General features: G+C 53.9%; 1 protein-coding gene across 2 annotated transcripts in view; it reads right to left on the minus strand.

Moving 5' to 3' along the window:
* The window catches only part of smap1 (small ArfGAP 1), an 89,134-nt gene that overhangs the window by 26,306 nt on the left and 39,112 nt on the right, over positions 1-23,716 (minus strand). The window contains exons 5-6 of one of the 2 annotated variants that reach the window (XM_064316994.1): positions 23,535-23,606; positions 20,601-20,678 (exon numbers count right to left, since the gene is read on the minus strand). In XM_064316994.1, the coding sequence (XP_064173064.1) occupies positions 20,601-20,678; positions 23,535-23,606 (150 nt within the window). The remainder of the gene's footprint in view (positions 1-20,600; positions 20,679-23,534; positions 23,607-23,716) is intronic. The other variant, XM_064316995.1, reaches the window with a different exon arrangement.

The following is a 23,716-nucleotide window of genomic DNA, read 5'->3' on the forward strand; positions in this document are numbered from 1 at the left end:
TGAGCAATGCGACCGCATGCCAAGCCACTGAAACCGGAACCAAATTCATTCACTCTCCTACAATCATGACCGCCGTTTTCCTGCTTAGAGCTACACTAGGCCAGCTCCTGACCTCCTGACCTCCTGACCTCCTGACCCGCGTCAGGTGTTTAGTGGACCGTAACAATTTCCCATTCATGGATACCGCCTCTTCCGCATGTACTGCCATTCTGCGGACACTTGGAACTGCGTTGCTGGGAGACCAGGCCATCATGACTGCCTCATTACAAAAACGATTCTTTAACAAAAAAATAATAATAAACCCACACAGGGACACTAAGAGCTGCTAAGACAAAACTGAGGACAGTCAGCACACAGCACAGCATAGTACAGGAGAGGGCCCCACTACAAATGCACATTAACACTGAATGCACAGTACAGGAGAGGCCCTACTCCAAATGCACATTAACACTGAATGCACAGTACAGGAAAGGCCCTACTCCAAATGCACATTAACACTAAATGAACAGTACAGGAGAGGGCCCCACTACAAATGCACATTAACACTGAATGCACAGTACAGGAGAGGCCCTACTCCAAATGCACATTAACACTGAATGCACAGTACAGGAGAGGCCCTACTCCAAATGAACATTAACACTGAATGCACAGTACAGGAGAGGCCCTACTCCAAATGCACATTAACACTGAATGCACAGTACAGGAGAGGCCCTACTCCAATGCACATAACACTAATGAACAGTACAGGAGAAGTCTACTCCAAATGCACATTAACACTGAATGCACAGTACAGGAGAGGCCCTACTCCAAATGCACATTAACACTAAATGAACAGTACAGGAGAAGTCCTACTACAAATGCACATTAACACTGAATGCACAGTACAGGAGAGGCCCTACTCCAAATGCACATTAACACTGAATGCACAGTACAGGAAAGGCCCTACTCCAAATGCACATTAACACTGAATGCACAGTACAGGAGAGGCCCTACTCCAAATGCACATTAACACTAAATGAACAGTACAGGAGAGGGCCCCACTACAAATGCACATTAACACTGAATGCACAGTACAGGAGAGGCCCTACTCCAAATGCACATTAACACTGAATGCACAGTACAGGAGAGGCTTAGGAGATGTAAAAATCTTACAGGAGATGTGAAAATCTTACAAGAGATGTAAAAATCTTACAGGAGAAGTAAAAATCTTATAGGAGATGTAAAAAATCTTACAGGAGATGTGAAAATCGTATAGGAGATGTACATATCTTACAAGAGATGTAAAATCTTACCGGAGAAGTAAAAATCTTACAGGAGATGTAAAATCTTACAGGAGATGTGAAAATCTTACAGGAGATGTAAAAATCTTGCAGGAGATGTAAAATCTTTGGGCCATCGCAGTTTCATCTGCTTGTACAATATAAAAGGCCGGGATTCAGTCCATGCCTTTACCGTTGCCTCTGCTAAAAATAAGTGGCAATTTATTTTCCGTCACGCTGCTCGGTCTATTTCGCACTTGACAAATCTGACTGTGAGGAAAATGTGAAAAAGAATAAACAGGTTATTTTTAAATTAAAATTTAAGGACAGCCGCTGATTAGACGCGGGGTTCAGCCTCTCCCAGGCCCGGGCCTGCCAGGGTGTCGACGGGAGGGGAATTAAAAGCGCACAGCGTGAGCCCCCAGCAGCAGCCGGGAGAAAGCCACGTCCCACGAGCGGAAATCTACACAGTCGCGATTGTTTCGTGTACTGCCGCGCAGCAAATTAGCCCGCCGAGCCGCGCTCCGCGAAAGCTCTCCACGGCGAAGGAGGCCTCCCGCGCGTTTCCCAGAATGCCTGCGAAGCAGGGCTAAAATTTTTAAAAACCTGCCCCCGCACCTAACCTCACACCCCTGCTCTAAAGCAACCACGAAGCTGGAACCAGAAAGAAAAGAAAAGGAAGAAAAAGAAAGGAAAGAAGGCCAGTGGCCTGTCAGCATAAGAGCGTTGGGTGTGGAGAGGAGCGGGAGGGTAATGTGGAGAGGAGCGTTGAGTGTGGAGAGGAGCGGGAGGGTAATGTGGAGAGGAGCGTTGGGTGTGGAGAGGAGCGGGAGGGTAATGTGGAGAGGAGCGTTGGGTGTGGAGAGGAGCGTTGGGTGTGGAGAGGAGCGGGAGGGTAATGTGGAGAGGAGCGTTGGGTGTGGAGAGGAGCGTTGGGTGTGGAGAGGAGCGGGAGGGTAATGTGGAGAGGAGCGTTGGGTGTGGAGAGGAGTGTTGGGTGTGGAGAGGAGCGGGAGGGTAATGTGGAGAGGAGCGTTGGGTGTGGAGAGGAGCGGCAGGGTAATGTGGAGAGGAGCGGGAGGGTAATGTGGAGAGGAGCGTTGGGTGTGGAGAGGAGCGTTGGGTGTGGAGAGGAGCGGCAGGGTAATGTGGAGAGGAGCGGCAGGGTAATGTGGAGAGGAGTGTTGGGTGTGGAGAGGAGTGGCAGGGTAATGTGGAGAGGAGCGGCAGGGTAATGTGGGAGGAGGATTGGGGTGTGGAGAGGAGCGGCAGGGTAATGTGGAGAGGAGCAGGAGGGTAATGTGGAGAGGAGCGTTGGGTGTGGAGAGGAGCGGAGGGTAATGCGGAAAGGAGCGTTGGGTGTGGAGAGGAGCGGCAGGGTAATGTGAAGAGGAGCGTTGGGTGTGGAGAGGAGCGGGAGGGTAATGTGGAGAGGAGCGGGAGGGTAATGTGGAGAGGAGCGGGAGGGTAATGTGGAGAGGAGCGTTGGGTGTGGAGAGGAGCGGGAGGGTAATGTGGAGAGGAGCATTGGGTGTGGAGAGGAGCAGGAGGGTAATGTGGAGAGGAGCGTTGGGTGTGGAGAGGAGCGGCAGGGTAATGTGGAGAGGAGCGGGAGGTAATGTGGAGAGGAGCGGAGGGTAATGTGGAGAGGAGCGGGAGGGTAATGTGGAGAGGAGCGTTGGGTGTGGAGAGGAGCGGGAGGCTAATGTGGAGAGGAGCGGCAGGGTGTGGAGAGGAGCGGGAGGTAATGTGGAGAGGAGCGTTGGGTGTGGAGAGGAGCGGCAGGGTAATGTGGAGAGGAGCGTTGGGTGTGGAAGAGGAGCGGGAGGGTAATGTGGAAGAGGAGCGGGAGGTATGTGGAGAGGAGCGTTGGTGTGGAGAGGAGCCGGAGGTAATGTGGAGAGGAGCGGCAGGGTAATGTGGAGAGGAGTGTTGGGTGTGGAGAGGAGCGTTGGGTGTGGAGAGGAGCGGCAGGGTAATGTGGAGAGGAGCGGCAGGGTAATGTGGAGAGGAGTGTTGGGTGTGGAGAGGAGTGGCAGGGTAATGTGGAGAGGAGCGGCAGGGTAATGTGGAGAGGAGTGTTGGGTGTGGAGAGGAGCGGCAGGGTAATGTGGAGAGGAGCAGGAGGGTAATGTGGAGAGGAGCGTTGGGTGTGGAGAGGAGCAGGAGGGTAATGCGGAGAGGAGCGTTGGGTGTGGAGAGGAGCGGCAGGGTAATGTGAAGAGGAGCGTTGGGTGTGGAGAGGAGCGGGAGGGTAATGTGGAGAGGAGCGGGAGGGTAATGTGGAGAGGAGCGGGAGGGTAATGTGGAGAGGAGCGGGAGGGTAATGTGGAGAGGACGTTGGGTGTGGAGAGGAGCGGGAGGGTAATGTGGAGAGGAGCAGGAGGGTAATGTGGAGAGGAGTGTTGGGTGTGGAGAGGAGCAGGAGGGTAATGTGGAGAGGAGCATTGGGTGTGGAGAGGAGCAGGAGGGTAATGTGGAGAGGAGCGTTGGGTGTGGAGAGGAGCGGCAGGGTAATGTGGAGAGGAGCGGGAGGCTAATGTGGAGAGGAGCGGGAGGCTAATGTGGAGAGGAGCGGGAGGGTAATGTGGAGAGGAGCGTTGGGTGTGGAGAGGAGCGGGAGGCTAATGTGGAGAGGAGCGGCAGGGTGTGGAGAGGAGCGGGAGGCTAATGTGGAGAGGAGCGTTGGGTGTGGAGAGGAGCGGCAGGGTAATGTGGAGAGGAGCGTTGGGTGTGGAGAGGAGCGGGAGGGTAATGTGGAGAGGAGCGGCAGGGTAATGTGGAGAGGAGCGGGAGGGTAATGTGGAGAGGAGCGGCAGGGTAATGTGGAGAGGAGCGGCAGGGTAATGTGTTCAGCTGCCCAGATGACGCTCAGAGAAAAGCAGAAACGCTCATTTGCTGAAACTCCAGAGGCTTGGCTTCTCGTGTCCCCGGCGCTAAATTCAGCGGACAGCTGCGGGTGGCGGGATGGGGCCTGCGCCGCTCCTCCACTTAAGCACGCTGCCACGCCTTCGGCATCGCGGGAGCGGCGAAGCAGCCAGAGACGCTCAGAGCTTTATGGCATCCCTGGGGGGGGGGGGGGGGGAGAGGGGGCATGCTGGGAAACGGCCTTCAGTCAGGGGCACAGAGGAGCCCCTCGCTAGGGGGCCCAAATCCCTCAGACAGCCAGGCCACATTCCCACACACTGCTACACACTGAGCTCAGAGCTGTGACCTCACACTGCTACACACTGAGCTCAGAGCTGTGACCTCACACTGCTACACACTGAGCTCAGAGCTGTGACCTCACACTGCTACACACTGAGCTCAGAGCTGTGACCTCACACTGCTACACACTGAGCTCAGAGCTGTGACCTCACACTGCTACACACTGAGCTCAGAGCTGTGACCTCACACTGCTACACACTGAGCTCAGAGCTGTGACCTCACAGTGCTACACACTGAGCTCAGCCCTGTGACCTCACACTGCTACACACTGAGCTCAGCCCTGTGACCTCACACTGCTACACACTGAGCTCAGAGCTGTGACCTCACACTGCTACACACTGAGCTCAGAGCTGTGACCTCACAGAGCTACACACTGAGCTCAGAGCTGTGACCTCACAGCGCTACACACTGAGCTCAGAGCTGTGACCTCACACTGCTACACACTGAGCTCAGCCCTCTGACCTCACACTGCTACACACTGAGCTCAGAGCTGTGACCTCACAGCGCTACACACTGAGCTCAGCCCTGTGACCTCACAGCGCTACACACTGAGCTCAGAGCTGTGACATCACACTGCTACACACTGAGCTCAGAGCTGTGACCTCACAGAGCTACACACTGAGCTCAGAGCTGTGACCTCACAGAGCTACACACTGAGCTCAGCCCTCTGACCTCACAGTGCTACACACTGAGCTCAGAGCTGTGACCTCACAGCGCTATCTCTCCCTGTGAGCTCATACCCCTCTTCCCCTTCCTCTCTCTGTCTGCCCTTCTCCGATCAAGAGTCTCTTTGAAGCATGACTAAATACATTACAGGCATTAATGACATACTGCCAAAACGAACAATTTAATAAGACAAAAATACAAAAAAGATGACAGTTAAAGAAGAGAACAGGAATGTTGAACTTGTACCACGTTTTCCATAAAATTAATCAATTGCACCAGCTCCCCCACAGCAGGGTGCCGCCTGCACGCTCTGCCCCAGATGGCTGATGGGTAATGCCGAGCCCGTCTCAGGCAGGGTGGCTGATGATTGGCTTGATGAGGCTGCAGGATTAGCGCAGGAGCAGAGCCGCTAGCAAGATGCTAGAAGAGTTGGGCGGGAAACGGCGTCATGGGACGGGGCTGGGTGGGCTGGGTCACGCGGGCGGGGCGGGGTAGGCTGGGTCACGCGGGCGGGGCGGGGCGGGGCTGGGCTGGGCCAGGCGGGCGGGTGGGCTGGGTCACGCGGGTGGGGCGGAGCGGGGCTGGGCTGGGTCCTCGGCCTGCTGCCCCCCACCGCCACATTAACGCTTTAAGCAAATCGTCTCTGGGCTGAGCGCAGTAAAAGGCGTGCGTACTGTAGCTCATTATTGTCCGCAGCCCATTATAGCCCCCAGTAAAAGCACACACACCCCCAGCACCCCGCTTCCTCAGCCTGGGACACTGGAACTGTGTGAGGCCCAGAGAAAGAGCACCCTTCAGCAGCACCACACTGCACACGCCACTACTGGATCATTAATGACTCCGGTCCACTTAACCCCTTGTTACAAGTTAAACCGTTAGGACACAGCCACGGTTTACACGCCACAATTCATGCTTACACGCAACTTAACAAGCCCGAGCTGGGCGTGGCACGCCACTGCTGGCCCCGCTCGCTGGAGGAAGACTCGGGGGGGGGGGGGGTTGAAGAGACACGCTAGGACCGGGAGCGGCAGAGGAAGCCATTTCAGACCCAATCAGGAGCTCCCGATTTATCGATCGGGACGCAAGATGGAAAGAGAAGGCCCGCAGCTACGCGGGAGCAGACGGCGAGGCGGAGGGAGGGAGGGAGATAATGATTGGACGGCGCGGGGCTCGTCCAATCAGCCTCTCTCGCCGCGGGGCTGGATCAATGTGGGCCTCGGCCTGGTTAGCGCCGGGATAATTGCTTCTCGGAGGGGAGCTGGCGGGGGGCTAGCGACGGGGGACACTGTGCCGGAGGAGGCGGGTCCCTCCTCAGACGAGGTGGTTAAAAGTCTAGTTCCCGTCTCAGGGCTGTCACGCATTGCGGAGCGCGGGAGAGTCGCGGGCCAGGGTTCGGAGGGAAGCACACAGACAGTACGCCCCCCCATGAGGAACTTGCATGCAGCCAGGGGCCAGTCTACCTGCTGCTTTAACCCTGAGAAGATGGGCAGTCTACCTGCAGCTTTAACCCTGAGCAGAGGGGCCAGTCTACCTGCTGCTTTAACCCTGAGAAGATGGGCAGTCTACCTGCAGCTTTAACTCTGAGAAGAGGGCCAGTCTACCTGCTGCTTTAACTCTGAGAAGAGGGCCAGTCTACCTGCTGCTTTAACCCTGAGCAGAGGGGCAGTCTACCTGCAGCTTTAACCCTGAGCAGAGGGCCAGTCTACCTGCAGCTTTAACCCTGAGCAGAGGGCCAGTCTACCTGCAGCTTTAACCCTGAGCAGAGGGGCCAGTCTACCTGCAGCTTTAACCCTGAGCAGAGGGGCCAGTCTACCTGCAGCTTTAACCCTGAGGGCCAGTCTACCTGCAGCTTTAACCCTGAGAAGAGGGGCAGTCTACCTGCCTGCTGCTTTAACCCTGAGCAGAGGGGCAGTCTACCTGCAGCTTTAACCCTGAGCAGAGGGCCAGTCTACCTGCTGCTTTAACCCTGAGCAGAGGGCCAGTCTACCTGCTGCTTTAACCCTGAGGGCCAGTCTACCTGCTGCTTTAACCCTGAGCAGAGGGGCAGTCTACCTGCTGCTTTAACCCTGAGAAGAGGGGCAGTCTACCTGCTGCTTTAACCCTGAGAAGAGGGGCAGTCTACCTGCAGCTTTAACCCTGAGCAGAGGGGCAGTCTACCTGCAGCTTTAACCCTGAGCAGAGGGGCAGTCTACCTGCAGCTTTAACCCTGAGCAGAGGGGCAGTCTACCTGCTGCTTTAACCCTGAGGGCCAGTCTACCTGCTGCTTTAACCCTGAGAAGAGGGCCAGTCTACCTGCAGCTTTAACCCTGAGAAGAGGGCCAGTCTACCTGCAGCTTTAACACTAAGGGGGAAGTCTACCTGCAGCTTTAACCCTGAGAAGATGGGCAGTCTACCTGCTGCTTTAACCCTGAGCAGAGGGGCAGTCTACCTGCAGCTTTAACCCTGAGCAGAGGGGCAGTCTACCTGCTGCTTTAACCCTGAGCAGAGGGGCAGTCTACCTGCAGCTTTAACCCTGAGCAGAGGGGCAGTCTACCTGCAGCTTTAACCCTGAGAAGATGGGCAGTCTACCTGCAGCTTTAACCCTGAGCAGAGGGGCCAGTCTACCTGCAGCTTTAACCCTGAGCAGAGGGGCAGTCTACCTGCTGCTTTAACCCTGAGCAGAGGGGCCAGTCTACCTGCAGCTTTAACCCTGAGCAGAGGGGCAGTCTACCTGCTGCTTTAACCCTGAGCAGAGGGCCAGTCTACCTGCAGCTTTAACCCTAAGGGGGAAGTCTACCTGCAGCTTTAACCCTAAGGGGGAAGTCTACCTGCAGCTTTAACCCTAAGGGGGCAGTCTACCTGCTGCTTTAACCCTGAGCAGAGGGGCCAGTCTACCTGCAGCTTTAACACTGAGGGCCAGTCTACCTGCTGCTTTAACCCTGAGCAGATGGGCAGTCTACCTGCTGCTTTAACCCTGAGCAGAGGGCAGTCTACCTGCAGCTTTAACCCTGAGCAGAGGGCAGTTACCTGCTGCTTTAACCCTGAGCAGAGGGGCAGTCTACCTGCAGCTTTAACCCTGAGCAGAGGGGCAGTCTACCTGCTGCTTTAACCCTGAGAAGATGGGCAGTCTACCTGCAGCTTTAACCCTGAGCAGAGGGGCAGTCTACCTGCTGCTTTAACCCTGAGAAGAGGGCCAGTCTACCTGCTGCTTTAACCCTGAGCAGAGGGCCAGTCTACCTGCTGCTTTAACCCTGAGCAGAGGGCCAGTCTACCTGCAGCTTTAACCCTGAGCAGAGGGGCAGTCTACCTGCAGCTTTAACCCTGAGCAGAGGGGCAAGTCTACCTGCAGCTTTAACCCTGAGCAGAGGGGCAGTCTACCTGCAGCTTTAACCCTGAGCAGAGGGGCAGTCTACCTGCAGCTTTAACCCTGAGCAGAGGGGCCAGTCTACCTGCAGCTTTAACCCTGAGCAGAGGGGCAGTCTACCTGCAGCTTTAACCCTGAGCAGAGGGGAAGTCTACCTGCAGCTTTAACCCTGAGCAGAGGGGAAGTCTACCTGCTGCTTTAACCCTGAGCAGAGGGCCAGTCTACCTGCAGCTTTAACCCTGAGAAGAGGGCCAGTCTACCTGCAGCTTTAACCCTGAGCAGAGGGGCAGTCTACCTGCTGCTTTAACCCTGAGAAGAGGGGCAGTCTACCTGCTGCTTTAACCCTGAGCAGACGGCCAGTCTACCTGCAGCTTTAACCCTGAGCAGAGTCTGCCTTGCTTAAAAGGACATGCACTGTTTCTCCTGTGCAAACAAACCATATCTTTTTCAGCGTGCATGCTGAAAACATTATGCGTGTCTCAATGTGCTTGAAACGTCATACCTACGAGGGCTGTTTACAACAAAAATGCATTTTGCAATGGCTACATCTAAACAGAAGACTAGGCATCCGGAGGCCTTGGGAAAAAAATCACTCATCTGAGTGAGCATTTCTGAGCAGGATGGTGAAAACAGCTTTGACTCCACAGCATAGGCATGATCAATGAAGGACGCGATCTCATCGTAAATCACTGAGCATCTAAATACATTCTCAAAATACTCAAAAAATATATATATATTTCGAACTCATAAAAATAAGGAGTGGGTAGGCTGAATAATAATAAATATATTTTGAGGATATTGAGAATTGAGAATATTTTGGCATGTTGATGGGGGTGGGGTATTTGATTAAAACTTCAATCAATGGACCTCAACCAATGGATTATTGAACCAAATAGCAAATGCATTTATTTTCTACAATCTCCCAGACCTGCTACTGCCACAGCATGCAAAGAGAGAAAGGTGGAGAGGAGGGGGGAGGATTAGGAGATGGAGAGGGAGGTGGAAGAGATGGAGAGGAGGGGGAGGCGATGGAGAAGGAGATGAGGGGGGGGGGGGGGGGGGAGGATGACAGGCAGTGGGAAAGCAAGCTACTTTCAAGCATACTTTAACAAGCATTTAGTATACAATATATAGAATTTTACGCCACTAAAGACCCATAAATATCACTTGGTTACCAAATAGCCTTTTTTGAAACATGCCTAGACATAGCTCAGAAAAGAAACAATGCAGAATGCTCATTTTTGATTGCAGAGTCATCAAATTTGAGCCAGGATTTGTCCCACATTGTTGCTGTGTCTGCATTGTGTGTCTAAGCCCACCAGGCACAGCCTCAAGCACCTGTATCTACACAACAATCTTTAAGTTGAGACAGAAACTTCTACTTCCGCTGTGTTTGAGCTTCTGTTACTTTGTCTCAGTAATATTTAGAGTAATTCTGACTCTTGGAAAACAAGGGTTACCTTTCAGAAGAGACCAGGATTATACCTGTAGTCAAAAGGGTTCAAGAATTGTAACCCATTATTTAGAGTATGTCTTCAGGCTTGTGCTGAAAGGGCTGGTACTTAAGGGGTTAAAGGGATAAGAGAGTTTACAGGCACTACACAACACACATTTCACTTCCCCACTCCTGGGAGTGCAAGCGTTTAAAATGTGTCATTTGGTCTTTAATATTTTTCTTTTTCCTCCCGCACAGATCACCGTGTGTGTAAAGAACAAACCGTAGTGCAGCGCTGCAAACTGAGGGAGCTCTGATTGGATGTTCGCCTGCAGCCGGACAGCAGCAGCTCATAAGAGCTCCCAGTCTTTCACATTCCGCAAACTATTTCCCACCGTTTCCCAGGAGCCAAAAAGGCCACCGTGCGTGAGATCTACGAGAGTACGCTCCACTCCAGAAAAAGACTAAACTCAGTGGGCCTCATTCACAAAACATGCGTACCATCACATTTGATAGTAAACTGCGTGTAAGAACGCTTCCAAGATCATTTCGGCATTCATCAGTTTTTTCTTTGTTCATGGCTTTTTCCGTATGCGAATCGCATGAACAGGATTGCACATACAATTGTCTAACAGTCAGCACTCATCATCTCATGCACCTGGGATATGCACAAAAACGAAGGTCTGCACATGCGTCATGAATCCCATATAGGTTTTTTGTAGGAACATTTTAAAGAACAAAAGTAAGAATAATTTAAGAGAAGTTTTGTGAATGAGGTCCAATGAGAAAACAAATTGAAGACTAATCTAATCTCCCTCTAGGTCTTCTTTTCAAGTCACTGCATTACATTACCATGTGCATCTACATGGATAATGTTAGACCTGGCTAACAATATTCCCAGACCAGGGGGTATTAATATAACACCACAAAAAGACCGAAGAAACTCATCTACGCTAAGCAAGAGCCAGGGGGAAAACCTGGACCGTAAAGACAGGATTTTAAAATAATGAGAATGTGTTGAAAGTTTTTTGCGTCCAAATGGGCCCTGGTGTAGAGCAGGGGACAGAGCAGCAGGGGAGGGACTAGCAGGGGAGAGGAAGGGGCGGAGTCTTTGTTCAGAGGAGTTGTCTCCAGCGTAATGGTCGATCTTCCCTCACGTGTTCCTTTGATGTGGATGAAGGAAATGAGCGGTTTGTTCACAAGGCGCCGTTAATGGCAGCTAACAGGAGCCTCATCTCCCCCTTATTAAAAGGGAGCTGCAGCCGCTTTGCATGAAGTAATTGGGTTTATGTTCCTCCGCGGCTCGGTCTGAGCGGGGCGCAGGTGCGTTTCCCGGGAGACCCGCCGGAGCTTCAGCCTCAGCGCCGTTAAATGCTGCTCCGGTCGGTGCGTCCGCACGGACAGCTAACCGCGCGCACAGCTAACCCCGCGCACAGCTAACCCCCGCGCGCACAGCTAACCCCATGCGCACAGCTAACTGCACGCACACAGCTAACCCCACGCGCACAGCTAACCTCATGCGCACACAGCTAACCCCCGCGCGCACAGCTAACCCCATGCGCACAGCTAACCTCATGCGCACAGCTAACCACTCGCGCACAGCTAACCCCATGCGCACAGCTAACCCTGTGCGCACAGCTAACCTCATGCGCACAGCTAACCCCATGCGCACAGCTAACCCCGCGCGCACAGCTAACCCCATGCGCACAGCTAACCCCATGCGCACAGCTAACCCCGCGCGCACAGCTAACCCCATGAGCACAGCTAACTGCACGCACACAGCTAACCCCGCGCACAGCTAACCCATGCGCACAGCTAACCCAGCGCACAGCTAACCCACGCGCACAGCTAACCCCATGAGCACAGCTAACTGCACGCACACAGCTAACCCCACGCGCACACGAACTGCGCGCACAGCTAACTGCGCGCACAGCTAACCTCATGCGCACAGCTAACCCCATGAGCACAGCTAACTGCGCGCACACAGCTAACCCCACGTGCACAGCTAACTGCGCGCACACAGCTAACCCCACGTGCACAGCTAACCTCGCGCGCACAGCTAACCCCATGCGCACAGCTAACCGCGCACACACAGCTAACCCCGTGCACAGCTAACCCTGCGCACACAGCTAACCCCATGCGCACAGCTAACCCCGTGCACACAGCTAACCGCACGCACACAGCTAACCCCATGCACACAGCTAAATGCACGCAGAGCTACCCCGCGCACACAGCTAACCGCGCGCACAGCTAACTGCACGCACACCGCTAACCCCATGCACACAGCTAAATGCACGCAGAGCTACCCCGCGCACACAGCTAACCGCGCGCACAGCTAACCCCATGCACACACAGCTAACCCCATGCACACAGCTAACTGCACGCACACCGCTAACCTCATGCACACAGCTAAATGCACGCAGAGCTACCCCGCGCACACAGCTAACCCCGCGCGCACGCTTTGGATAAAAGCGCTATATAAATGCGGTCCATTTACCATTTTAAACGCGCGCACACACCTAACCGTGCGCGCACAGCTAACCGTGCGCCGAGAGACGCTATCTCCCCCGAGGGAAGCTCCCGCTAACGCTGGGGAGGCGCGGCACGCGGCTCCCCGTCTGCCTGCCCAACGGCGATAAAGTTTTAATTAAGAGTTTCAGAAGCTTATCTTCATCCGAATCATCTCACACCAGAACAGCGGAAACTCTGCGTGAGGCTCATTAACAGAGCAAACATGAAATATAATAACAATAATAATGGTGCAGTATTATTAATAATAATAATAATAATAATAATAATAATAATGCAGCTCTGTGCAGGTGTGGCGATCATGGTGACCCGTGAGAGCTCGCTCGGGAGCAGAGGGCAGTTCGCTGAAGCTGCCGTTGTTTTGAAGGCGGACGGCGTTCCTATGCAGCTGGGAGCAGAGCGGGGATCCAGGGTGTAAAGCGCCTTTGAAACAGTGCATCACGCCCTGCCGGAACCTTCTCCCATGCACACTAATGGGCAGTTTGTGGATGTTAACTGAGCAGTGCATCTGTAAGTGCTTCATACAATATCACCTGCTCACAGATACCCCCAGCTCAGCGGAACAGGGCCAATGAGCCACTGTGCACAGCTCCAGCTCCTAATGCTGCCATAAACATGCAGCCTAATGAATACAGTACAGCCAGCTACTCAGTACAGAACACAGAGACCAGCCAGCTACTCAGTACAGAACACAGAGAACAGCCAGCTACTCAGTACAGAACACAGAGAACAGCCAGCTACTCAGTACAGAACACAGAGACCAGCCAGCTACTCAGTACAGAACACAGAGAACAGCCAGCTACTCAGTACAGAACACAGAGAACAGCCAGCTACTCAGTACAGAACACAGAGACCAGCCAGCTACTCAGTACAGAACACAGAGCTCAGTACAGAACAGAGAACACCCAGATACGCAGTACAGAACATAGAGACCAGCCAGCTACTCAGTACAGAACACAGAGAACACCCAGATACGCAGTACAGAACACGGAGACCAGCCAGCTACTCAGTACAGAACACAGAGACAAGCCAGCTACTCAGTACAGAACACAGAGACAAGCCAGCTACTCAGTACAGAACACAGAGACCAGCCAGCTACTCAGTACAGAACAGACACCGACCAGCTACTCAGTATAGAACACAGAAACCAGACAGGTACTCATTATATAACACAGAGACCAGCCAGCTACTCAGTACAGAACACAGAGACCAGCCAGCTACTCAGTACAGAACACAGAGAACAGCCAGCTACTCAGTACAGAACACAGAGAACAGCCAGCTACTCAGTACAGAACACAGAGACCAGCCAGCTACTCAGTACAGAACACAGAGCTCAGTACAGAACAGAGAACACCCAGATACGCAGTACAGAACATAGAGACCAGCCAGCTACTCAGTACAGAACACAGAGAACACCCAGATACGCAGTACAGAACACGGAGACCAGCCAGCTACTCAGTACAGAACACAGAGACAAGCCAGCTACTCAGTACAGAACACAGAGACAAGCCAGCTACTCAGTACAGAACACAGAGACCAGCCAGCTACTCAGTACAGAACAGACACCGACCAGCTACTCAGTATAGAACACAGAAACCAGACAGGTACTCATTATATAACACAGAGACCAGCCAGCTACTCAGTACAGAAGACAGAAGAGCCAGCTACTCAGTACAGAACACTGGGACAGAGACAGGACCGGCCACTGGAGATCAGCTCTAAAACCCTATAGAGGGCTCAGATGAGAGAGGCGTGGTTTAGACCTGTCGCAGTCTTACAGTACCTCAGAGGGAGCAGAACGCATAGCATTCTGGACCCTGTGCACGTGTAGAGGGGGGTACAGAACCCCCCCCCCCCCCCCCCGAGCCACTCCGAGCTCCTCTGAGCCCCGCCCCCCCCCCAGCCGTCTGAGCTTTTTCCCACCACGTAGCCCCAAATCCCCCCCGCTGGCCCAATTAAGAGTCACCCGGTTCAATGTGTGAGCATTTGAATATTCTCTCCTCTCCTAAATGACACGCGTTTCCATCCTGCCGTGTGTCTGATGAATCAGGGCCCTCTGCTTGTAATGGTCTTGTGCTCTGATGGGAACGCGATGAACGATCAGTCTGTCGACTGACTGAATGATCACATGATTGAACGACCGTCAGTTTGATTGACCGAACGAGTGACTGATTGACCGCAGTAAGCGAAGCCCTCCGGGGGGGGGCAGTGCGTGATTTACAGTCCCGGAGAAGAGGATCCCTCGCCAAGCAGAGAGGATGCTGGGAAGACGGGGTCCACCCACCCGGGCTTCCTCCCGCTCCTGCCCCCCTGATGTCCCAGGTGCCAATCGAACGGCTGTGTCGCAGTGCGCAAGAACAGAAAGACGACGATAAAAAACCGGTCTGAGTCCCCTCCCATGTGTCACAGAGCGCCCAAGAGCGCCCCCTCCTGTCCGAGCGCGTCATTCGCCGCAGGCCGGCATCTCCACAGCCAGCCTGACAGACTGGAGCGGAGGGTCTGTCGGGCCCCCGCAGCGAGGGGGGGGGGATCCGGTCCTGGGGCGGCTTATTAAACTCCCATCATGCCTCAGAGGCCGGACTCACTCAGTTCGGCGGCCCGGCGCGCGGAACGGCGGCTCATTCCGGCCCTGACAGTCACGGCGGCTCTCCTCCGCTAATGACCGCCAGCGGCCCGGAGCGGGCCCGGCTGCGCACCGCCGAGTGCGCCGCCCCCCTGCCGCCCCCGCCTGGGAGGCTCTGTGAAAAAGCCTGAACCTGCGCACTGAGTGAGGAAGAGTACGGCCTGAGGAAGATCACAGCCGAAACGCCCTGTTTTTGACTTCACTTCCTTTCACCTGCAAACTGAACAGGAGCCCTGTTCAGAGGGACAGCGTTTCCCCTGCTTCTAACAGTTTCAGGATGAGAGGCCAGCTCGTGGAGGCTTTTACAAGGCCGCACAGTCCAGCCAGCCCCTGAGGCTGCTGGGAAAACAATGGGACACGCCCACTGACACGCACGCCCCCGGCTCCACTGCCCCGAAGGGATCAGAATGTTCCGAGCAGAACATTCTAATGCTGATGTCACAATCACTACTGGTGATAGAATGCAACGGAGTTCTAGAACACTGACGTAGAATTCTGAAAGAACGTTCCAAACGAAGCTGCTCTTCAAAGGGCTGAGTGAGTGCGTGCGGTCCGCACCGAGTGCCCCAGCAGGAGGCCTGATGCGCTCTTGCTCACCGCTCACCCCCCACCCCCTTCCCTCCAGAAGGTTTGGCTGAAACCCAGCACGGGCGTCCGTGCCTGACAGACACACTCCGCTCTCGGGCAGGCCTACGCACCGAAGGCTGCTTTCGAGCAGGAGGTTCAGCCTCTGGGCGGGGAGGAGGAAGATGCAGCGCTGACATTTGTTACCGCTTTGGCCAGAGCCTTAAATATCTCATCAGCATTAATTATGCATTATACCTTGGAGGGAGCAGAGGGAGGAAATATCACCTGCCAGCACTACACATACATTATCACAAGAGGAGGGGGCAGGGCCAGGGAAAGGAAGAGCTCAGGCACAATGTAAAGGGCGGTATGGAAACCCTCCCCCATGAACCTCCCCACACACACAAATGCAGGCATCATCAGAGCCGGAATGGAGGGAGGGAGTGGATCTAAAGCTCATCACCAAAGGTTATCGCTCCGCCCCGGCAACCACATCAGCAACCGCAGCTCTGCAGGGGGTTAAAATGAGACTGCCTTACCCGCAGTACATTAGCATGCAGCTTACCCGCAGTAAATTAGCATAAAGTTTACCTGCAGTAAATTAGCATAAAGTTTACCTGCAGTACATTAGCATGTAGTTTACCCGCAGTACATTAGCATGTAGTTTACCTGCAGTAGGTTGCTGCACAGCTTGGGCAGTAGGTTAGGTAGAGCACAGCTTGGGCAGTAGGTTAGTTAGAGCACAGCTTGGGCAGTAGGTTAGTTAATGCACAGCTTGGGCAGTAGGTTAGTTAGAGCACAGCTTGGGCAGTAGGTTAGTTAATGCACAGCTTGGGCAGTAGGTTAGTTAGAGCACAGCTTGGGCAGTAGGTTAGTTAGAGCACAGCTTGGGCAGTAGGTTAGTTAATGCACAGCTTGGGCAGTAGGTTAGTTAGAGCACAGCTTGGGCAGTAGGTTAGTTAGAGCACAGCTTGGGCAGTAGGTTAGTTAGAGCACAGCTTGGGCAGTAGGTTAGTTAGAGCTAACCTAGAGCACAGCTTGGGCAGTAGGTTCGTTAGAGCACAGCTTGGGCAGTAGGTTAGTTAATGCACAGCTTGGGCAGTAGGTTAGTTAGAGCACAGCTTGGGCAGTAGGTTAGTTAGAGCACAGCTTGGGCAGTAGGTTAGTTAGAGCACAGCTTGGGCAGTAGGTTAGTTAGAGCACAGCATGGGCAGTAGGTTAGAGCACAGCTTGGGCAGTAGGTTAGTTAATGCACAGCTTGGGCAGTAGGTTAGTTAATGCACAGCTTGGGCAGTAGGTTAGTTAGAGCACAGCATGGGCAGTAGGTTAGTTAGAGCACAGCTTGGGCAGTAGGTTAGTTAGAGCACAGCTTGGGCAGTAGGTTAGTTAGAGCACAGCTTGGACAGTAGGTTAGTTAGAGCACAGCTTGGGCAGTAGGTTAGTTAATGCACAGCATGAGCAGTAGGTTAGGTAGAGCACAGCTTGGGCAGTAGGTTAGTTAGAGCACAGCTTGGGCAGTAGGTTAGTCAGAGCACAGCTTGGGCAGTAGGTTAGGTAGAGCACAGCTTGGGCAGTAGGTTAATTAGAGCACAGCTTGGGCAGTAGGTTAGGTAGAGCACAGCTTGGGCAGTAGGTTAGTTAGAGCACAGCTTGGGCAGTAGGTTAGTTAGAGCACAGCTTGGGCAGTAGGTTAGTTAGAGCACAGCTTGGGCAGTAGGTTAGTCAGAGCACAGCTTGGGCAGTAGTTAACGCAGGTTAGGGTCCCTGTAGTTCTCTCGAGCAGAGCAGCAGACAGTCAGTCTCAGGGACAAACCCGTCTCTTTATCCTGCTGCAGCAGCCCAGCCCATGCAGGCGGGCGACGGGCAGCGGCAGACCCCTCAGTCACGGCACGCCGCGCGTCCCCGGTGCACTTACTCAGCCGGCAGCAGCCCGCCCGTCTCCGGCAGCAATTGGGCTCCGTGACCCCCGCACAGCGCGGCTCGCCAGATCCCTCAGGAGCGCCCACGCCTCGCCGGCCAGACGCACAGCGTACCCGCGGACCTGAACATGCGAGCCCGCCGCCGACGCAGGACATTAACCCTGAGGGAAGCGTGCCGGTCGTACTGCGCCTCTCTGCCGAAGACCGACGGTTACGAGAACGTGGGAAAGCGCGTTGCAGAAGTCCTAGCGGAGTCCACTTCCCCTGCTACTGCACCACGTCCAGGATTCACTCACCGCTGAGAACTGCAGCAAGAGGGGCTTTATTTCCCACGCTAATGCACTTGCAGAAAGGGAAAAGGAACACTGCTTTTCCATGAGCATAACGTCTTAGGAAACAGACCAGTCTTCCAGTTCACCTTCACACCTTGTAGCTGCATTCATCAAGCCTTACAAACAGCTTTTTAAAATTCCCTAAAGCATAAGGAACTGTGGGTATCGCTAGCAGCGCGCACACACACACACACACACACACACACACACAGAACCCCACTAACACTGGAACTGTGGGTAACACCAGCACTGGCAGCACGCACGCATGCACGCACGCACGCACGCACGCACGCACGCACGCACGCACGCACGCGCGCGCGCGCGCGCGCGCGCACGCACACACACACACACACACACACACACACACACACACACACACACACACACACACACACACACAGAACCCCGCTCGGGGGAGACCACCGCTCCACGCCGCACAGCACACGCCAGGCTGCGTTCCGGTCAGCTGACCCGGTGTCACCGTGAAGGTCACTGTTCCGGAGCCTTCTGTCATCGTCCTGCGGCGAGGCCGCGCGGAGCGAGTGGGTCTGATACACACCCCCCCCCCCCCCCCAGGCCCCCCCCCCGCGGATGCGCGCCCTGCCCCCCTGGTGTTCCCTGACAGACTGCTGACAGCCCGGCGGGGGGGCGGGGGGGCGGGGGGGGGGGGCAGGGGGGGACTGAAACAAGCGCAGCGCCACTTTCAAAGCAAGGGAGCCGCACTCCGTCTGCTTTGAGAATTTATTCATGCTGCAAAATAAAGAAAACATTCACTTCCTGTCCACCGAGAGAGAGAGAGAAAGAGAGGGGGGGGGAAGAGAGTGAAAGACATAGAGAGAGGACAGAGAGAGTGAGAGAGATAGAGAAGGACAGAGAGAGAGATAGGGAGAGAGAAGGATATAGAGAGAGAATGAGAGATGATAGAAATGAGTGAGAGAGAGAGAATTTGAAAAAAATTGCTGCCTGTTCTCCTTCCCTAAGCCTGCCTGTTCTCCTTCCCTGAGCCTGCCTGTTCTCCTTCCCTGAGCCTGCCTGCTCTCCTTCCCTAAGCCTGCCAGTTCTCCTTCCCTAAGCCTGCCTGTTCTCCTTACCTAAGCCTGCCAGTTCTCCTTCTCTAAGCCTGCCTGTTCTCCTTCCCTGAGCCTGCCTGCTCTCCTTCCCTAAGCCTGCCTGTTCTCCTTCCCTAAGCCTGCCTGTTCTCCTTCCCTAAGCCTGCCTGTTCTCCTTCCCTAAGCCTGCCTGTTCTCCTTCCCTAAGCCTGCCTGTTCTCCTTCCCTAAGCCTGCCTGTTCTCCTTCCCTAAGCCTGCCTGCTCTCCTTCCCTGAGCCTGCCTGCTCTCCTTCCCTAAGCCTGCCTGTTCTCCAGGCCCCGCTGAGAGACTCATTATTCGGAAAGCTCTCCTCTCCTTAGACAGCTGAAACAGGCGGTAGGAGGATATGCACCTGCGCACACACACATGACACAAGCACACACATGACACAAGTGCATGTGCACACACACACACACACCCTCATAATTATGCCTGAGCACACAAGCGGTGTTAACTAGCTTGTGTGCTCCCAGGGACACTGCTGAACTGACAGTGGAATCCAGCTGAAGGTGCCTCTGAATGCATCAGCAAACGAGCAGATCTGCAATTCAGCCCCTCCCATAAATTCACATCAGCCCCGCCCACAAACTCACTCAATTCACATCAGCCCCGCCCACATATTCACTCAATTCACATCAGCCCCGCCCACAAACTCACTCAATTGACATCAGCCCCGCCCATATCGACCCCTTCTGTCCAACTGCAGTCCCACAGCGCCACAGTAACCGACCTGCCTCCTCGCGTCATTCCCAGCATGCATTTCCACCCCCAGCAGGGCCCCGGCTCCGCGGCCGCCTCGACGGCTTTAATTAACGAGGCGGCGGCGGGGAAGCGGACATCACCGCGGTAACCGTGACCTGCGCCCGTTTCTCACTTCCTGCGTTGAGCAAGACCGCTCCGCGCCGAACGTCAGCGCTCGTACGACGGCCCGGCCCCGATTACGACTCCTCGCACGCCACGCCCGCACCCAATCGCGCTGCCGCAGGAAGTGATCACGCAGGAAACGAGGGAAGCCGGATTTCTCCCGCGCCCCGTTAGAGCTCATATGAAACCCCCCACACTCAGCGTGGCGACTTCTCATTTCTGCTGTAATACTTAATAAATCACAGCGTCTGCTCTAAAAAGCCTCACATTCAGGACGGGGGCTGTCCGAGGCGGCCGTTTAGAGCAGTTTGACGACTGCTTGAAGTATTATGGGATTCGCCTGTGTGGATTTAACACAAACAGACCCACAGAACTCACACAGGACTCTGACATGTGATTATTCTGAAGCAAAACACATGCGATTGTTCTGAAGCAGAGGACATGTGATTATTCTGCACCCTTCACAATGAGCCCACTCACTACTCGCCCACTGCATCACAAGACTGGAGACACGTGTGTGTGTGTGAATGTATGTGTCTGTGTGTGAGTGTGTGTGTGAATGTGTCTGCACTGTGGGCTCATAGATATAGATATACCATAGATATACACATGTGCATGCATGGGTACACACACGCTCACACACAAATATGAAAGGAATCCCCAGAGGTTAAGACCAGGCCAGGTTTTTGGCATGGAGAGACGTACCCAGGGACTGTGTCTGCCAGCCCCTCCCCACACATGCACACACACACATTCACACTCTTACCCTCTCCAAGGAGCTGGGCTTGTTCCCTTTTTCACTGTCCCTTTCTTTCTTCTTCTCTTCCTTCTTCTCCCTTTCTTTCTGTTCGGGTGAGAAAGAGAGAGAGAGAGGGTGAGAGTGATAGAGAGAGAGAGAGTGTGTGAGAGTGATACAGAGTGAGAGAGAGTGAGAGGGCGAGAGTGAGAGTGAGTGTGAGAGACAGAGAGTACTCCTCTCTCACACTCATACAAACACATATGCATATATAAACACATACATACAGTATGTGTGTATATATGCATATGTGTTTGTATGTATATGTATATGTGTGTGTATGTACATATAATATTATGTGTATATATATATATATATATATATATATATATATATATGTATGCGTGTGTATGTGTGCATGTATATATATATGTCTATGTATATGCATATGTATGAGTATATATATGGTACTCTTGATGAGAAAATACTTTTTTTTTTAATTTAATTCAGTTAACTTAATAGATAATAAGTATTATGTTCCTATCATTTGTGCTGTTATTGTTGTTGCTGCTTGTCTTCTTTTTTCTTTTTGATTATATATTCTTACTGTAGTTGATTACTGTTGTCACTGCGCTTTGGCAATATGTATTTTTAAATATGTCATGCCAATAAAGCATTTGAATTTGAATTTGAATTTGAGAGAGAGAGAGCCGGTTAGCGGTAGCTTTCAGCCCGACTCATCTACAGTCCGAGCATGCGGGAGCAGCACTGCCTCCCTGGCAGAGGGAGATAAGTCGGGAGAAAAATGTTGATTTGACGAGAAGAAGAAGAAGGAAAAAAAAAGGTGTGCTAAGTTTGCCGGGCTGAAAGCAGGGGCTTACAGAGATAGCTCTGATAGATTATCTGCTGTAATCTGGAATGAGGCAGACACAGACAGGCGAGCAGGCTTAAGGACTCCAGCGCCCTCGGCAGGGGCACCCCGCCACCAAATTACCCCTCCGAGGTGCCAGGGCAATTATGAATAATGAAAACCTCATAAAAAGTTCAAACGCTGTTATCGAGCAGACATGCCAGCCCCCACCTGCCCTCCTTCCCCCCCCACCCCCCCGCTCTACCCTCAGCCTCCCGCCCGGAATGAAATCCATTTTGGAGCGGAAAACGGGCGTCTCCCTGGGACGCGTCTTAAAGACAGAAAGCGTCGGGATGTTTCCATGGCAGCTGAGCGCGGTGATGAGCTCTGAAACTAATAAGAAGGGCTCTGAACGAGGCCCTGCTGCTCACTGCAGCTCTTATGAGGACATCGATTCCTCCACTCTTCCCCTGTCACTGACTGGGGAAAGGCCCTGAGCAATGTTAACGCTCTCCGGACAGACACGCTGACCAGACCGGACAGACTGACGGACAGTTCCGTAACCGGTGTGGTGGTAACAGCACAGGGTACAGAAAACACAGCACAGCACAGGGTACAGAAAACACAGCACAGCACAGGGTACAGAGAACACAGCACAGGGTACAGAGAACACAACACAGCCCAAGACAAGACGCAGACAGCACAGGATACACAGACAGCGCAGCACAGCACAACGCAGGGTACAGGGGCAGCGCAGGGTACAGACAGCACAGGGTACAGAGGCAGCACAGGGTATAGGGGCAGCGCAGGGTACAGGAGCAGCGCAGGGTAGAGGCAGTGCAGCGCAGGGAACATGGACAGCACAACACAGGGTACAGAGGCAGCATAGGGTACATGGACAGTGCAGGGTACAGAGACAGTGCAGGGTACATGGACAGTGCAGGGTACAGAGACAGTGCAGGGTACAGAGACAGTGCAGGGTACAGGGACAGTGCAGGGTACAGGGACAGTGCAGGGTACAGGGACAGTGCAGGGTACAGAGACAGTGCAGGGTACAGGGACAGTGCAGGGTACAGAGACAGTGCAGGGTACAGAGACAGTGCAGGGTACAGGGACAGTGCAGGGTACAGAGACAGTGCAGGGTACAGAGACAGTGCAGGGTACAGGGACAGTGCAGGGTACAGAGACAGTGCAGGGTACAGGGGCAGCACAGGGTACAGAGACAGCGCAGGGTACAGAGACAGTGCAGGGTACAGAGACAGTGCAGGGTACAGAGACAGTGCAGGGTACAGGGACAGTGCAGGGTACAGGGACAGTGCAGGGTACAGGGACAGTGCAGGGTACAGAGACAGTGCAGGGTACAGAGACAGTGCAGGGTACAGGGACAGTGCAGGGTACAGAGACAGTGCAGGGTACAGGGACAGTGCAGGGTACAGAGACAGTGCAGGGTACAGAGACAGTGCAGGGTACAGAGACAGTGCAGGGTACAGGACAGTGCAGGGTACAGAGACAGTGCAGGGTACAGAGACAGTGCAGGGTACAGAGACAGTGCAGGGTACAGGGACAGTGCAGGGTACAGAGACAGTGCAGGGTACAGAGACAGTGCAGGGTACAGAGACAGTGCAGGGTACAGAGACAGTGCAGGGTACAGGGACAGTGCAGGGTACAGAGACAGTGCAGGGTACAGGGACAGTGCAGGGTACAGAGACAGTGCAGGGTACAGGGACAGTGCAGGGTACAGGGACAGTGCAGGGTACAGGGACAGTGCAGGGTACAGGGACAGCGCAGGGTACAGAGACAGCGCAGGGTACAGGGACAGTGCAGGGTACAGGGACAGTGCAGGGTACAGGGACAGTGCAGGGTACAGAGACAGTGCAGGGTACAGGGACAGTGCAGGGTACAGGGACAGTGCAGGGTACAGGACAGTGCAGGGTACAGGGACAGTGCAGGGTACAGAGACAGTGCAGGGTACAGGGGCAGCGCAGGGTACAGAGACAGCGCAGGGTACAGAGACAGTGCAGGGTACAGGGACAGTGCAGGGTACAGGGGCAGTGCAGGGTACAGGGACAGTGCAGGGTACAGGGGCAGCACAGGGTACAGGGGCAGCACAGTACCTCTTGCTTGTTTTTATCAGCTTGGTGTGAGGAGGGTGAGGAGGCAGAGGGAAGGGCAGCATCACTAGACTTCTGCAGAGAGAGAAGGAGAGAGAGAGAGGGGGGGGGAGGGGGAAGGAGAAAGAGAGAGAGACAGGGAGGGAGAGAAGGAGAGAGAGACAGATGAAGAGAAATCAGATTTA

Source organism: Anguilla rostrata, chromosome 18 (assembly GCF_018555375.3).
Source record: "Anguilla rostrata isolate EN2019 chromosome 18, ASM1855537v3, whole genome shotgun sequence".
NCBI classification, from domain to species: Eukaryota; Metazoa; Chordata; class Actinopteri; order Anguilliformes; family Anguillidae; genus Anguilla; species Anguilla rostrata.